This window comes from Plectropomus leopardus, chromosome 6 (assembly GCF_008729295.1).
Source record: "Plectropomus leopardus isolate mb chromosome 6, YSFRI_Pleo_2.0, whole genome shotgun sequence".
Classification (NCBI taxonomy): Eukaryota; Metazoa; Chordata; class Actinopteri; order Perciformes; family Serranidae; genus Plectropomus; species Plectropomus leopardus.
In genome coordinates this window covers 14229478-14246322 of record NC_056468.1, presented here as the reverse complement: position 1 = coordinate 14246322, position 16845 = coordinate 14229478, and the positions used below count along the sequence as shown (strand labels likewise).

Genomic DNA, 16845 nt, shown 5'->3' with positions numbered 1-16845 from the left:
CTTTTTTTATTGACCTACAATGCAGTTTGCCTGTGGATGAAAAGACAAAAGGGATAAAAAAAAAAAAGCTTTGATTACAAAATTACCCATGTTCAAAGACCTTGATTTGTGTGTTTTCTCTGATTCAGTGTCAGGTCATCCGCGTTAGTGTTGTCCCTTGTGTTCCTCGCATCATCCTGGTTTGTTCCTGGTTTAATTTTTCATTGTACTTTGAATTTGCTTCACCTTTTCCTGCTCAGTTCAAGTAAATTATTTCAGTGAGCCAGCATGCACAATACCGGGACATTCGCTAAATGGAATGCAGCCATCATTAATGTTATTATACACCTCTACTTTTCCTACTTTGACCTGGCAAAATGTCTGATTCATTTTCTGAATTTAGGTCCTTCCTGATCTGTGAACTGTGTCATTATGTCACAAGTGCCACAGTCCCCCTCTGGGTAGTCCTATATGTTTGTCTACCAGGACATCACTGACATTCTCACCACTGTTCCTTTTTTTTCTTAACACTCCAATTTTCCAAAAACATTTACACAGTTCACACTACTGATCATGCACTCCAGTTCTTTCCACACCACATGAGATGTTGTCATTCATGCATATCCTCAACCTGGAGCAAGTCTTGCATCCAATCATACCCACTGCTGGCTCTATTATCTCTCCACCACAGGGTGAAACACTCTGGTTGTTCATGTTAATCTTTTTGACACATTTATTGTATCCACTTTTGCACAAACACGCCTTACATCAAATTACTTCAACTTTCTACATGCTGTATTTGTGTGCTTATTCTCACATGCCAGTGACTATTTTATCGACTGATTCACCACCACAGAGAAAGTTCAGCTCCACTGATTTAACCAGTCATCAATGCAGCACCACCACTGGGACCAAACCGCAGACCAGAGGGCTAATAAAAAACTAATATCAATTTATATGACTCATATTGATTGTCTTGAGACCTGAATTTACTTATAAACACCTAATTGGATTTTGAGTATATATTGTTGCACAGCAAAATTTACAAGCTTTACTACATAAAACGTTTCTGATATTTGTCAGGGTTCCCACTCTTTTCTAGAGATCTCACACAGAGATCATGCTACAGGGCCACTTTGAAGTTCCTTCCTTATGTCGGCTTTGCATTTTGACATAGGACTAAACAATGGCAGCATCATGCCACCTCAGTGATTTTAGATAGCATGCCGGCATCACAGAAGCAAAAGAGGCTCAACATTTAGCACAGCAGCATCTGCCTGTCTTGTGACCTTCAACATACATGTTGGCAGCCCTTACTAAACAATAACAATGGCATAACATAGCAATAACAGCCATTTCCAGTCCAGTTATATTACAGCTGATCTCACCATCTGTCTGGATGGTAAGGATCTCCTAGACCTCACTGTCTCCCCAATTTGCAGTAATTTAAAGCCATTGTTCTTCTCCTTTGAGTAAGCTGCTAGCTGCTATTTAAATCTCCCACAATCAAAACGTCAAACCCGTCCTGCCCATGATCCTGTCCTGCCACTTATCCCTTTTACATAGACCTTGTTTCAGTGCATTTACTACCTCAATAGCTGGCTTAAAGGTGAGACAACTCGATCTCCCCATTCGGCAATTGTACCTTTTTAAAAATCCTGTTTTTGCTTTACTGGATACAGACACTTCCAGCAGAGGCTGACATTTCTACGCCAGATTCAAAATGTAAAACTGCAGCTGTGCAATATGTATCAAAGAACAAGAGCCACCAACTAATCCACTTGGTCACACAGTTGAAAAGCAGGGAATTTTATGAGCTCAATTTGAAAAATCAAGAGTTTGTCCTTGCACTTACAGTGCTTGAAAAAAGAGTAATAGTACCCTCTTGACTTCCCATGTACCATAGCTTTACTGTAATCTCTTCTGCATGGGCTGCACCACTGTAGAGGTCACAGTGTCACAGCTAATCTGCAACGCAAGGCCTTATGGCTTCTAGATTCAATTACCAGAGCTACTTCATCTTTTACCTATGCTGTGATTAATGAAAGCACTGCTATAGGAGGGTCAGTGAAGGTTACACGGTAGACACAGAGTTAAAACACACACATGCCTACACCTACGCACAAATTTAATATACAGTACAGTAGAGAGTACTTGTGTGCCCATTTTAATATTCCAAGTAATGTAGGTGTAATGGAACAGGGCGCACTCAAGGCACCTTATGCATTCTTGCAGACTTAATTCTAACTTGCAAATTAACAACTTTCTTTCAGGCAGGCATGTGCATTCAATTTAGGATTTTCACGTGTGTGAGTGAATGATGCAGGGTTTTCTTATTTAAGAAAACATTTGTGAATGAAACTTATTATGTCCTGTCGCTTGCTGCCTTTTCACTGTTTCATCCTGCTTTTTCAGTGAAGAAACCTCAAGGCAATATCTCGTCTCACTGCCTGCATCCTCCACAGCTGCATCACACTTTCTTCGCGCTTCATATAATTCTCTTCCCTCTCTGCTTACCCTCAATCCCTTTTCTCTGTCTTCATTTTCACACTCTACTTTCTTCCTCTTTCACTTGTCCTCCCTCTGAGGCAGGTGTGTGATTAAACGGCATTACAGCCACATGGAGACATGTCAAAAGAGCTGTGCAGTGGTTGAGTGAGCTGAGCTGAATGGTGCCAATCATTTCATTGATTTTCACCATCTTTGAGTCTGACAGTGTCTGCTAGCTTCAACAGATGGTAAGGAGGAGTTAAACTGGAAATGTGTCCCTCTGTGTGTGACCTCAGACACTATGAATGAGAGTGTCACAATGAGCAATATGTTTTTCAAAACAATACACAAAAGCACGCACATCCAGATGATGAACACTAGGTGCAGGACAAGAAAGCATGCAAAAGACAAAAACAGAGTCCGCACACTAGACTCCGCTCCCATGAACATCTATCTAATTACCACTGAGGTGACTTATTGAGCTTTTTGTCTGCACTTATGCCTATAGTTGTTTTAAATTGGTATCTATCGAATATGTATGTATGTACTTATATATTTATTCAATGTATATTCATTTAGGGAGCCAACTAGGACCAGGTTACCTGTTTTGTGCTCTGTTAGGTGAGTTGACCTAGTAGGTATTTGAAGATGTGTCTCTGTCGGCTGTTGCTCAAACTACAGACTGTACGTCTGAATTTTGGTATTGCCTACCGCCCTTGCCACCACCGCGGACACAACGAATACAGAAGTGGACCAAGAGACAGACCCGCCCCTCTCTCCGTCTCAAACTCAGACCAAACTCCAATTAAATGGTAAAACTTGGCAGTGCTGATGAATTAGAAACCCAAGACAATGTTACTGCAGTGAATATTTTTTGCCTGCTTTTTTTTTTTTAAACTCATATTTTAGTGCACTGTTCAGCTATATTAGTGAGAGTTTGTGAACAGGAAGTGGGCACCACACTGTTTCCTGCACTGTGAAAATGGAGGACGAAAAACTAAGATCAAACAGTAAAACTTAACAGAGCGTTGCCTATTTCATTTGTCACCAACCGGCCACCATTGTGTCAATAAGTTGATATTAAATCACCTAACAGTGGGCACGTTTTTTGGTCTGGTGCAGTACATTCTGGTAGTTGTACATTTTCTACCTCTTAAGCAAAAGCAAATGGCACAGACCTTTTTTTTTGCTTTTTTTCTAGTCACGTAGCACCAATTTCAAAAGAATTTGGATTTTTCTACTGAATAGACGGACAGATAAATAGTTCTTAAAATATATCTTAATGGGAGCATAGACTAGTGTGCGGATCCTGTTTTTACGAATATTTTTTTCAAATCAACAACTTGTTTATGGACCTATGTGTCTGAAACAAAGTTATACTAAGCCCTATCCCTCTGTTTACATCTAAAGCTTCCTGTGCTGCCTTAGCTGAGTCCTTGTCACGGTTATCTGGGCTCATTTGCATCTGAATTTCTGTCCATGTTCTATCAAACTAGACCACCTCTGGCTGAACAAGTCACGAGACAGCCATGCATGTACAGCCTGGGCACACTGCTGCTGAACATTTACTCTAGCGTGTGAGTGTGTTGGCTCCATCCACCATATTTACAGCCTCCCAACCCCAGTTTCCTGTCTTAAGTCATTTATTTTGTTTACCCCCAACCAGAGCTGAAACTAGATATTCTTGTCCACTTTCCACTGCAGAGGGCACAAAACCACAGGAGGTGACACCTTCCACAACATTAAATATACAGCAGAGACTGGTGGAGAAAGTATGCAGAGGAAGTGCACGTCTTGTCACCAAGGGTGGTGTTGAGAGGGTTTGAGAGGTGCCCAACTGCGCTCCAATGATAAGTTTTGACAGGTGCCAATAGTGCTGCCATAACTTGCAATAGAAATGTGCAAAATGACCATAAATATCTTTTGGCTACAGGAAATCAAAATCAAAACTATCGGGACATAGAAGATTTGTTGAAATATTGTCTGCAATATATCTGGGACATAGTCAGGCCAAAACAGACATACATTTGTTATATAGAATCGATTCCCATACATATAAACTGTTTTACAATATTGTGGAGCCAATTTGATTGCTACAGCATTTTTCGACACTCACATGGTGATAGCCGTTGCATGAAAAATCACACACAGGCACAGTAGGATTAGCTACAGGATTGCCCAGACATCACAAAAATACCACAGGGGGAGATTACGCATATCTATCCACCACACTTCTTTCATCTTGTGTTTGAGCGCAATGTGTGTGACTGTGTGTTAAGAGAAAAAAAAGAGCTTGTGGTTACGTGTGGTCTGCTACCCACGTGTTAGGCCATTCAAACTAAACTGCTTTTTCCTTTTAAATTTTGTATCCTCCTTTCCTTTACAGGGACCTAAAGCTAGTCTTGGATGCCATGGGTGCACTGCTGTGAGTACTACTGATGCACTCCTGGATTGACAGTGGATAGGTAATCAAATCAAGAAATGGTCCTTGTCTGCCAAACCTTCAGAGGTGAATTAGGAAGTAAGGGATACACTTGTGTATGCACAACATGGGATAGTTCATTATACACACACATACAGTAATCACACACTGGGGCTGCAAATTTACAGCAAAATTAGTGCAATTAAATAGTAGCAACATCTATACTACAAGAGATTGGATATACGGCTGGTTTGGCAATAGTGCATTTAACTCCTTATCCTGTTGTGTGTGTTTACTTCTTTTTTCTTCTTTCTTTTCCTTACTTTTCAAATTTTCTTTTTAACATCACCTCTTATTAATAAGTGCATGCATGCACAGCTGCCACACTTGTATTTTTAAGACCTATACTACAGAGCATTAAAATTGTTATTATATTTTAAATACTAAACAAACAAATTCGCCTTGGCCATACTTGTGCTATAATGAAAGGGGTAAACTTAAATTTGCTTTACAATAATATAATATTATTATATAATAATAATAGGATTCTGTAAATCTACCAACTACGAAATGCGGAAATTCAGGACAATATCTAATGTAGATTTATTGCATTTTCTCAGTGTAATTTAAAACAAAAAAAGACCAAAAAAAGAAAAGCTTGATTTGATTATGCAAATAATGCTCTTCACGTAGGTCACCACTAAAAATGATGTCATACTTTAAAAGTAGTTTTTAGAACAATTTTTAAGGCTATGGGTCCATTTTGGCTGATGTAGCACTTCAACCTCAGGAGGCAACTGCTGCCAACCTGCGTGGCGTGGCAGGTTATCATGTTGAAGCTCGTTATCGGTGTAACCTCAAACACTGCTGAGTGATAGCTGTGTGTTATGGATGGTCAGCAGCAGATATACATCACACATGGTCACCTATCGACTTGTTTCATGAGTAGATCCAAGGCAGTATTACTGCTGGATACAGATATGTTAAAGCTTTTCAGGTGATAAAAAACAAAAAAACTAGGGATGGTATATCACATACCATTATATGGATTAGGTCAGATGCTTGTATGACGACTGGGCGTCCCTTTGCCTTCCCAGCCCCTTTTGTATGATTCCAGGCATAGGATGACAAAGGGAAGTCCATAGGTCACATGACTGGATGATGAACAAGGAGAAAGTACATTTGTGTAACTCCAGGGACATTTCTTAAATCCCTGAAGTCAAAGAATTAGAAGGAATATGGTGGTGGTTGTTACACTTGTAGAAAAAGTGACATTTAACATACCCTCATAGAGTCTCTATCAGTGAACATCAGTGACAGGACTGACAGTGAATTAAAATGGTGCAGAAGAAGGTGCGATCCGAGTCATGATATTGCCCTCAACACTCACACACGTCTCCATTTGGTAACATCTACCTGCTGCCAGCCTCAGTTTTTAAATAAGCATTGATGGTAAAATGTGTGCATTCATGTCAACCAATCCTAGAGGAAATTACTGTAAAATGGCTTTGTGTTGACAACAAAAGAAAGTAAAAGCAAATAAATCACAAATTTCTCTGACTCAGGTTTGTTCCCGGCTCTGACACATCCTAAACAATGCTGTTAGAGGCTATTGAGAAATGTATTTAAAGGGTATCAGGGAGGTTTGTGTGTGCTTGTGTCTTTGTTTGTGTGTGACAGAAACTGTGAGAGAGGGAGAGAGAAGAGGGAGAAAGACAGAGAAATGCATTTTGTATTCATGCAAATCCATTTGGTTTCTAGCTGAGGTATAATGTGGAAAATTGAAAACGGAGAAATGCAGTGTGACAGGGGCTCAATGGTGGATGAACACTCCTCACACACACACATTAATATACAAGCACGCACACATAAACACCTGCGTTTCACACAAAGCAGAATTCAAATGTACTCTTGTTGCCCTTTTATGAGCATAAAACACCTCGATTCAACAAGTTTTGAAATGAAAATACAAAGAGTTGCACAGAATTGCACAATACAGAGATTATGTTGACTTTCAACAGCAGTGTGTGACAACATCCTCTTATTTATTTGTCTGCCAAAATATACGAAATTCACAAATAAATTGGCCCGTCCTGACGTCTGTGGTGTGCTTTAAAAAATCTCCCATGTACCATTTTTTAATTGGTCTGTACTGTCAAGTATCAAAAAAAGATGAAACATCGTTCATCCTTTAGGTGTGTACATTTATAACTTAATGTACTTGTTGTGTCAGTATAGCACATACAATATGTGCGTATGTACATGAACAGCTTGTTTGTTAGCTTTGTGCAGCACCCTAGAACAAAAAGACGAGGATTATCAAACGGGTTCATTTGAGGAAAGAGTTCATCTGAGCTGTCAGGAAGCTTTGAAAGAAAAAAAATAAACTCCTCCTGAAGGGGGGGACGGTTTCAAAGGCGCATCGAGTTATATCACAGCCGGCTAAAAATACGATGTCTGACAGCATGTGTTCAGTATAAAGCAGGTAATGATAATTTTAGTCTGGTTCCAGCTGTAAAATAGATTCTGAACCCAATTAACCCACAGTGGTGTCGTTGATAAAACAAGGATTACAGTTTCATTATGCTGTAATTGCTCGCTGTGTCATTTAAAAACACCTCCTCTAATGAAAGGTAAGTAGGTCAGACTGGCAATAGCCATGACAGGCAGATACAGTAAATTGTCTTACGTGTGTTGATCTTCTGCAGTGAGATGTGTTTCTCTAGCTGCCGTCGCAGTTTGACCTCAGCACCGTACTTTCCCGTTGTGCCATTGTCTGCCAGGATGAAGTGGGAATGGAGGCTGTTCAGAACCGTCAACTTGCTCATGGGGTTTGACATGGTCTGGTATGGACGCACCACCTATCCAAGAGAAGATAACACTTAGACAAACATCTGAGACGCCCACGGTGCATGGAGTATGTTACAACTTGAACAATATATGGTTTGATGATAACAAGAGCTTGCTTTGTGTATTAATGTAACCCAAGTATGGGCGAAAAATCACTTGACACACATTGTGGACTGCGCTCATTAAAGGAGCACTCTATCAGTTTTCCACTTCAAGTTAAATTTACTTGTCATGAGGAGTATACCACCCTCTCTGGCTCTAAAGTTTGAAAAAACAACCCTAATGATGTCATCTGCAAATATTTTGACTTGGGGTCTACAAATCTTTATTGGCAACCCTATGCTAGAATCTGGGGCACGGAGAAACAGATAAAGACATGGTACTGGCTGCATCATGGGAGATCAGGATAAAAGTCAGGATATTTCTGCCGCTACTGCACTGATTTTAATAACTGTTTTTGAAAGTCTGTCCCTTGTGAGTCCTCCAGTTTAATGTAGGTATAGCACGAAGTCACTGGAGTGCCCCTATAAAGGAGCAGCATGTAGGATTTAGCACAAATAGTGGTGAGAAGCAGATTTCAGCCAGCTGATGTTATTCAAGCGTGGCAAGCATGAACTCCCCATTAGGATTCCTTCAGTGTTCATTGTTCAGGAGGTTTTTAGCAGGAGCTGAATTATCCACAGAGGTCTCTTCCTCTCCAAAACGAACAGACCAGGTGATTAAAACCAATAAAATTACTGAATAAAGCAGATTCATGTTTCAAATCAGTGTTTCTCTGAGGGTCTGCTAACTATAGTGGCCGACAGGAAAACAGGAATGGCCAGTGTTTGGTTTGTCCATTCTGAGCTACTGTAGAAACACGGCGGTGCAACATGGCACATGTGGATGAGGATACGCTCCCTGTGTAGATATAAACTATTTATTCTAAGGTATGGAAAACACAGCAATACTGATATTCAGGTGATTATACCCTAAAGAATACACTATACTCCATTTCTGCCAATGTATACCCCTGACTCTCATACTGGAACTTAAGACATCCATGTTTAAGTGTAAAGCTTTTGTCAGGGTAATGAAAGATGTTTGTTTGGTCCTTAACACATAATTGAGACTTTTTCTCCTGCCGTTTTATTGCACTGTTATTAAAGTTCCACTAAGTGACACTAAAAACTGGTTGAATATCCATACAACATAAATGACAGTTTCTCAGAAGCTTGGATTTGGTCTAGTGGAGCAGCGCCTGACAGTCTGAGGTAAACTCATCTGGTCATTAGGCTTACAGTTGAGTCTAATCAAGCATGGTAAAGAGCTTCAGCACTTAATAACCTCATTTAAACCACCAACATTAATCTGTTCTGCTCGACTTGTTCAGTGGGACAGAGTGCAGCACACTCTGATAAAATTTTAACTATAACATAACACTGATTCCAGAGAATTGAATGAGTCAGCATGTGCTCCGCAGTCTCATGTGGTTCTGCCAGCTGTCCGACTCACTCCGAAGGAGTGTTTATCACAGATTGGATTGTCTTACTCAGCATCCCAGTTAATAAACTATCAACAGCAATTTACAGGCTTTGGCAACTGTTGACTGCATGTTAGATTTTTCACATATAAACATGCAAATGATTGTTGTGTTTGTTTGTTCTCAGCAACTTACATCTTTGCCAACAAGGTCCTCTTGATTCTCCACGATGCCCCATGGAGCAATGCCAATGGTGCAGATCTTCCCCCTTGATTTAGAGGCGTGGTCTTTCAACGCATCACCCACATGGCGAATCACTCCTGTGTGTGCATATGGGTGTGTGTGTTTGCATATGGGTGTGTTTGAGAAAGGGACAGATAACAATATCAGTTTCGTCACGATCAATACACAGTGTAAACTTAGATAATGCTACACTCTGCTGCGAAAGATTAACAGGATCTGTGAGGCGTGGGAGACAACAGTGTGAAGACCAATATGAAGGCACACACGGCTTCAGACACAGACAGGTCTTAGCTCTAGACCGCTACCTGTTGTCCTCAGGGAAGCAGCACTCAGACCTGGAGGCCATCTTATCCCATCTTTCCTGCTAACATTCATTCTCTCTTTACCTCCGCCCTCCAATCCAATCCTTCCATCCATTATTCAGGCCCCTTTCTTCCTCTTTCTTGCCTCTGAACCCATTATGTCACTAGATCTTACTTTCTAATCCTTTCCATACTCAAGTGTGAGCTCTCTTCAATGCTGTATCATTTCATCCCATCTGTTCTTCCTATCAAACATGTTCTCCAGGCTTTGTTCTTATTTAAAGTCTGCTAAATTTAATCTAAGTTACTAAAAATACTTTTCTTTTTGTAGACTAGAAACATTATAAACACAAAGTGGGAACAAAGTGAACAAACAAAATGACACAGCACTGATAAGAAGACCAAAGGTAAAACTACAAAACAAATCAACACATTCTCACTCTGAATTCGTCACACGGTGACGGTCAGTGATCTTCCTTGTCAACCTATGACGTTTTAGGTATCCTTGCCAAGTCAAGCTATGACGTGCCAGGATGCCGCTACCGTGATGTCAACAAATGCACATGTGGTGGGATGAAGCTGCACGGTCCCTGTGTTCACACATCAGTGCAGACTGTCACAATGCTTGGGATTAGTCACCAAAGTCACAGATGGTTAGGTTTAGGCAAAAAAAGCACATGGTAAGGTGTAAAAAAAAAAACAACACACACACACACACACACACACGCACACACGCACACACACACACACACACACACACACACACACACGGGACGCAAACTCCAGACTCCCGCACAAAAGTCGGTTGTTTGTGTGTTGTTTGTGTGTCCGTCACCCAACCTGTTACCCACTCTAAACTCACAAAGCATGACAAGGCAAGGATACCTAAAACGACATAGGTTGACGTGGAAGGTCACTACCCGACCGTCACCATGTGACGACTTCGGAGCGAGACTAGGTTGAACAAATATGTAGTCCATACTGTTGCAGGAAATGTGCTCTGTGGTAAAAGTTCAGCAAGATTATCTTGTGGACAACACCTTTAGAATGTTTGAAGCCTAAATGCAATAACCAGAAGTAAAAAGCTAACTTCAGGCTATAAACAAACTACACCATGGTCATATGACTTAACATCCCAAACACAACCAGGCTGTGCAGTCTAATTTAGCCACCTGTTAACAACTGCCTTTCAGACACACAAATTGGGTACAAAATGTGAAAGTCTCTTAAACTTGTGTTAACCCAAGACCTTATTTCAGGCTTCTCACCAAAAACCCATTCAAAAAACCCATTGACTGAGATAAGGGAAATGAAGGTGCTAAAATGCTAACTCATTTCAAGTTTGATGACTCATTAGAGCATGTCCGTAACCGAGGGTAAATATTCTCTGCCACATTAACATTTGTGTCATGCAGGCAGGCTTAGCAGATTTTTTCTGACTATGGAAACCTAAATGAAACTGATTGCTGTACAAACATTCTCTCATTTCATTAAATTTAGATGACGGCAGAAAGACTGTTGATTGACTCTGATCGACTGCGTTCAAACTTATTAAAACTGTTGTGTTTCTGCACAGTAAAATTATTTGGAATCCATAAGGGAATATATAAAAATAATTGGTTTTATAAAATCTTACCAAATACCATCCCTATGAAACAAAAGCAGCAAAGCATTTACCAATTTTAAGACTTCTTGACACCATTCACAGCTTTACATGATCAGAGACAGTGGAGCGCAAGTTCACTCACAGAGACTTTTTACATATGTATGCATGATGATGCCTAATTCATGTGCTGTCAGTCTGCCAGCTGAATTTTCCCATTTCTACCTATCGTATTTTGTCACAACTCCAATGTTACCAGATCATCTTGTTGCTGTCAGACTTTGACACTGTCTCTTTCTGCACTGCCTTTACACTTGCAATCCTCCACCTCATATGCTCGGGATCTGGTCCACTGAGCTCCTCATAAATCCTGCTGCAGGCCAAATCCATCCAGCTACTCAGTATCTCTGAAAAGAGATCTCCTTAGTCATCAAAGTCTTAAGCCGATCTACTCCGCGATCTCAAATGTTCAAGACTCTAACAGAGAAACTCTCATATTGCTTTCAATGGAATACCACTCCTTGAAAAGTATATGATAAGCCCTCAGTCACTTCTGTCATGCAACTATTAAAAGAATTACTCTTTTCACTCTATGTTCAAATAATCTTCTCTGCTTTGAACACGGTTTGTGTAATAAAATACACCCTTTGGTCTAAATGTCACAGCCTCTTTCATTGACTCCACAGCCATAAAAATAAGCAGTCTGGACGCACGGACACTCTGACAGTTATCCTTCACCTGTCTGGTCTAACTGTGACTGTCTGTAAGTGCAGTTGAGAGCTGATAATATACTTAAAAGAACCCTTTTGCTGAGATCCAGTGGTTTTACATCTTAACTGCCCCGAGGGGCTTGATAAATGGTTATTTAATAGCTGATAACTTATGAAGAACATTTTAACACACTTATCACTCCTAACACAAGTGCACAGCCACTCGTTTTGTATAGACAGTGGTGAGACTGCAAACTGCTGATATAATATCATATTGAAATATTTTTACACATTCAAGCACATGAAGCATCATTTTTTTACTTTTTTGAGTACAGGTAGAACTTTTTTACAAGAGTTATCAAAATCAGCTCCGTGTATGTGCTGTACTTCACCTGTGTTGACCCCGCCGGTGAAGATCCAAGCTCCTGTTGTCATGGCAGCCTTGATGAGCCCTTTGCCAAAGACCTGTTTGAGTTTGGGCTGTAATTCAAAGTTCTGCAGGCCCCCGTGGACTGAGATGAGCAGCTTGGGCAGATCCAGCTGCCACTCCTTGGTCATCAGGTGGAGCAGCAGGTCAGGCTTGGTGTCATAAGACACTCGCACGTACTGAAAACAGCGGGGCATGTGTCAGTGACGATGTGTCTCTGACACATGATGACTTCAAGTCTGCATGTGCCAGAGATATGAATACAAATATGTGCACATGCTTCATGTTATAAAAGCACTGCAATTTAAATAACAAATATGTGAAGGCATAATTATGAAATGGAAAAATTTCACATGGATCAGCGCTGCAGGCATGCCCGACTGTATAGCCTTCATTTTTCAAGCTACAACAGTATTGAACAGATGTTTGCTGTGATTGGAGAGGCACATGCATTATAGAGCATCTGTTTATCTATCTAAATCCCCCTCAGACACCCAACCTGACATGTGTCGGCCTGAATTATTTAACACTGGGAATAAATCAGACATAATTCAGCCTTTAACAACTCGATTCCCTGAAAGCTAGAAGACATGTGATGTGATTCTGTCACCGTGTTGATTCTGTGAATGACGGGTACAATCAGACTACTTTTGGGATAGACTGATTAATCAGGCAAAATTTGATCTGCTGCAGTCTCTAGACACTTAAGTCTTTCATATCAATAATTATATGCAATTACATAATAATTACACCCATTTGATTGATTTTGCTCCATCCTGATGTGGTAAATTTTGTTGCATATATGTAATGCATTTAGATTTGGTTATCTAGCCACCTACAGAGTAATGTGAGGAGAAGCTGGATTTAGAAAGGTACACAGAAACTCTAGATGATTGAAATGTACAAAATGTACTAATTGACAAGAAAACTCTGCAATCTTTGGGATATTCAACCATTGTCCCAGCACTGGTATAACTGTGCCATCAAGAGCTGAATTTTATTTTAGTCAGCAAAGCATCCGACTTTCCTCCTGCGAATCTGTGTGCTGTCAGACTGCATCACTTTACTGCAGCTGAGGAAAATATCTATAAATCACATTCAATTACTATGCACTTTCAGCTTTCGTGAGCGCCTTTATACAACCTTCTTTTAACAATATATTCAGCGAGGACCACTTGGTGTACTCTGTCTTTAGCCCCTTTTTCACTGCCTGTTTGAGGCAGAAATGTTACGCCATTATTCTGCCTCGCTGTTCTTTAAAAAGGTATAATCATAGAATCAAGAAAAAAGTTGCGTCTACTTTAAGCTGGCAGCAGAGATAGCTACAGCACTGAATTAACATCTCTGTAAAGGGGACTAGTAGGACGGGGCAATAGACAGAACAGGTGTGACTTTTTTTTTTAAGATTATTTTTTGGGGGCTTTTAATCTTTATTTGAGAAAACAACTTAAGCATTAAAGGGGGAGATAGAGGGGATGACATGCAGGAAAGGGCTGAGGTTGGAATTGGACTTGCGGCCGCTACAGCAAGGACACAGCCTCTGTACATGAGGTGCCTGCTCTACCAACTGAGCTAGTGGGCAGCCCAGGTGAGATGTTTTGACAACATATTATGTGTACGATGCACCGCTGGGAGATTTAAATAGTAGTTGATAGTAGTTAGCAACTAACTCAAAGTAGAACAACAACCAAATTAGGGGTACAATGAGTTCCCAGAGCTCCCAGCAGGGAGAGAGATCAGCTGCCATATAACAGGAATGGTATATGATTGTTTATGCTATGTTATGCCATTGTTAATGTTTAAAGGCATGATATCTAAAATAACCCAGTGGGGCAGCATGATGCTATTCTTTGGTTCTGTGTAAAAAAGCAAAGGCAATGTAATGAAGGGACGTTGTAGTGACCCTATCGCGCAATCGCTGATAACAGCTGATGCATACCGATACATGGAAAATGATTCACATACGTTCTACCATTTTCACAACCACACTTGTTAATACAACGGAGCGCTTCCAGCAGTATAGGGTGGCATCTGATTGTTTGGATTGTGTTTTAAGTACTTTTAAAACTGTCAGGTTGTTTTGTTGATGTTTGCCTTGAGAATATCCAGAGGAGCAAGGTTTCATTAAAACACTGACAAAATGCAACACAGTTGATTGGTTTTGGGAGTCACCATGGCTTTGTTGGAGTGTCCTCCTCCCTGGAACTCAATGGTACCGAAGGCATCGGTGGGGCTGAGCTGCGTGTGCTTGCTGATTGACCACTTCTCCGACAGGCTGTCATTCTTGGCCAGTCGTTCTGCCTTATCATTCTGACTGGATGAGATGCCCGGGGGCAAGCCCACATGCTGACCTATCAGACGACCACAACAGCACCTGGATGAGAGGAGTAAAAGGGAATTTAAGATTGGTCTATTACCAATTACAGAGAGTAGTTGGGCTGCAAGAGAGGCAATTGTAGCATCGAGAGGAGGGAGAGAGAGACTGTGTTTGACTGATGGAGGGAGAGAAAAAGCGTGAGAGCTGCTACAGTCGTGTGCCTGAGCAGTGAGAGGTGGGCAAGGATGAAGTGACAGCTTGTCATCTGACTTTCATCTCCTGATTGGGAGGAGAGGAGGAGAAGGCTCTGTAGGTCCCTGCAATCCTTTATTGGCTCTGTCTCCTTTTGTTTTCCGCTCCCTTATGCTCTCTTCTCCCTCTCTGCAACTGCAGGAGTTAGCAGAATGACAGTTATTGAAATTGTAGTAGTACTTGCTTATTCAGATCTGCTGAATGCAGCTTTCATATTCTGAGTTTTAACCTTACAGGATGGAGTGGGAGCCCCGGGAGGAAAGAGAGTTGGAAGGCTTTGATTATCACTTCATGTTTCCGTCATCTCTTACCAAAGGTACTTTGCCTCCTTCTGCCTTATGCGTCAACACAAGTGTTTTTGACTAAAAAGAGAAAAGTTGATTTGATCTTGAGGAACATCTCTTTTCCCTCCTCTTGGCTCCTGGCTTCCACCCGCTTTCCTCCAGTTATGCTAATCCTGTTTACCTAACAAACAGTGCCATTTCCTGTGTGTGTGCATGTGTGTATAAGGGCTGTTACTACAGGAATTAGAGTTGCCTTTCTGAGTTTGTCACCCAAAGCAACAACATCAGCTGTGGTAAAGATTTCCACCACGTCAGTGCTAAAGTGACTCTGCAGAACAGAATGACAGGAACGTTGCAAAAGTGCCTTTCAAGACTACAATACATATTGTTGTACGTAAGTTCTATACAGACCAGGCCCTAACTACTTTCACAGTTACACTTTGTCATACTGATAAAGCAGTGTGCACTTGTGGCTCGATCTTGAGCGTTGCTCAAATTAAAAACCTTTTAAAATGACGAAGAATAGTTTACTCTTTATCATCTGGCATAGCTCTGGAATTCACATTTGTGTTTTTAAAAATGAATAATGTCAGTATTTTGGCTCATTAGTGTAGAGCATCTAACTGTGATGCAAATAGAGGCCGGCGTGATATTACTCTGAGGCATGTTTTAAAAGGTCAGCAGTGAAACAGGGCTCTTAATCTGCTGCATGCAAGGTGGGCAATCGCATTAACTAACTCACTTAGTAAGGTTTTGTAGTAAATATACAGACTTCTTCAAACTAATGGACTTTCAAAATTCAATGTATTTTCTTTATCTCTTCAGTCTTCCAAAATTCAAAACAGAGATGACAAACTGGAATTAAGGATAATACAATTTACATGTATAAACAACAATGTAATGCAGTGAGATTTTTCCCCATGTCTTTCCCATTCTTACTCACCTATGGGGGTCTTTGGCGCTCACTATGATATGAACACATTCTCTCTTGCTGAACGCTCTTTCTATCCACGATTTCTGTGCCTGCAGGAATGAAGACAGAGGTACTCAGTCAGCCTTTGTTAGAAAATTGAGCTGTGACCTGAACAAATGGCAGTGACAGCAGAAACAGGCTCAAATCATGAGCAGACTTGTGTTTGACAGAGGAGTTCACCTGTAAAAGAAAGTTGTTTCATGTCCTTGCAGAAACACGAATTGTTCTGATTGTGGTGTCAAATGACACGGTCTGAGCTGTGTAACATTGGGACTTATCTTCCACTGTCGATTTCTCTGCAAGGAGCAGTCAAGTTTTGGGTAGATGGTACATCAAGCATAAAATGTTGGACCTACTGTCTTGTTTTAAAAAGCACTAATCAAAAATTTACAGAAAAATCAGCAATTTTGCATTTAAACCTGGTTTAAGAACAGAAATCGCAGCACTCTTGAAATTGGGTACATACACAACACAACACACACACACACACACACACACAGTGGAGGCACAGACTCTCACGCATAATTCAAA

General features: G+C 40.7%; 1 protein-coding gene across 1 annotated transcript in view; it reads right to left on the bottom strand.

Moving 5' to 3' along the window:
- The window catches only part of trpm3 (transient receptor potential cation channel, subfamily M, member 3), a 159550-nt gene that overhangs the window by 58466 nt on the left and 84239 nt on the right, over positions 1-16845 (bottom strand). Inside the window, exons 2-6 of the mRNA XM_042487953.1 lie at positions 16285-16364; positions 14661-14862; positions 12454-12667; positions 9399-9523; positions 7581-7752 (exon numbers count right to left, since the gene is read on the bottom strand). Of these exons, the coding sequence (XP_042343887.1) occupies positions 7581-7752; positions 9399-9523; positions 12454-12667; positions 14661-14862; positions 16285-16364 (793 nt within the window). The remainder of the gene's footprint in view (positions 1-7580; positions 7753-9398; positions 9524-12453; positions 12668-14660; positions 14863-16284; positions 16365-16845) is intronic.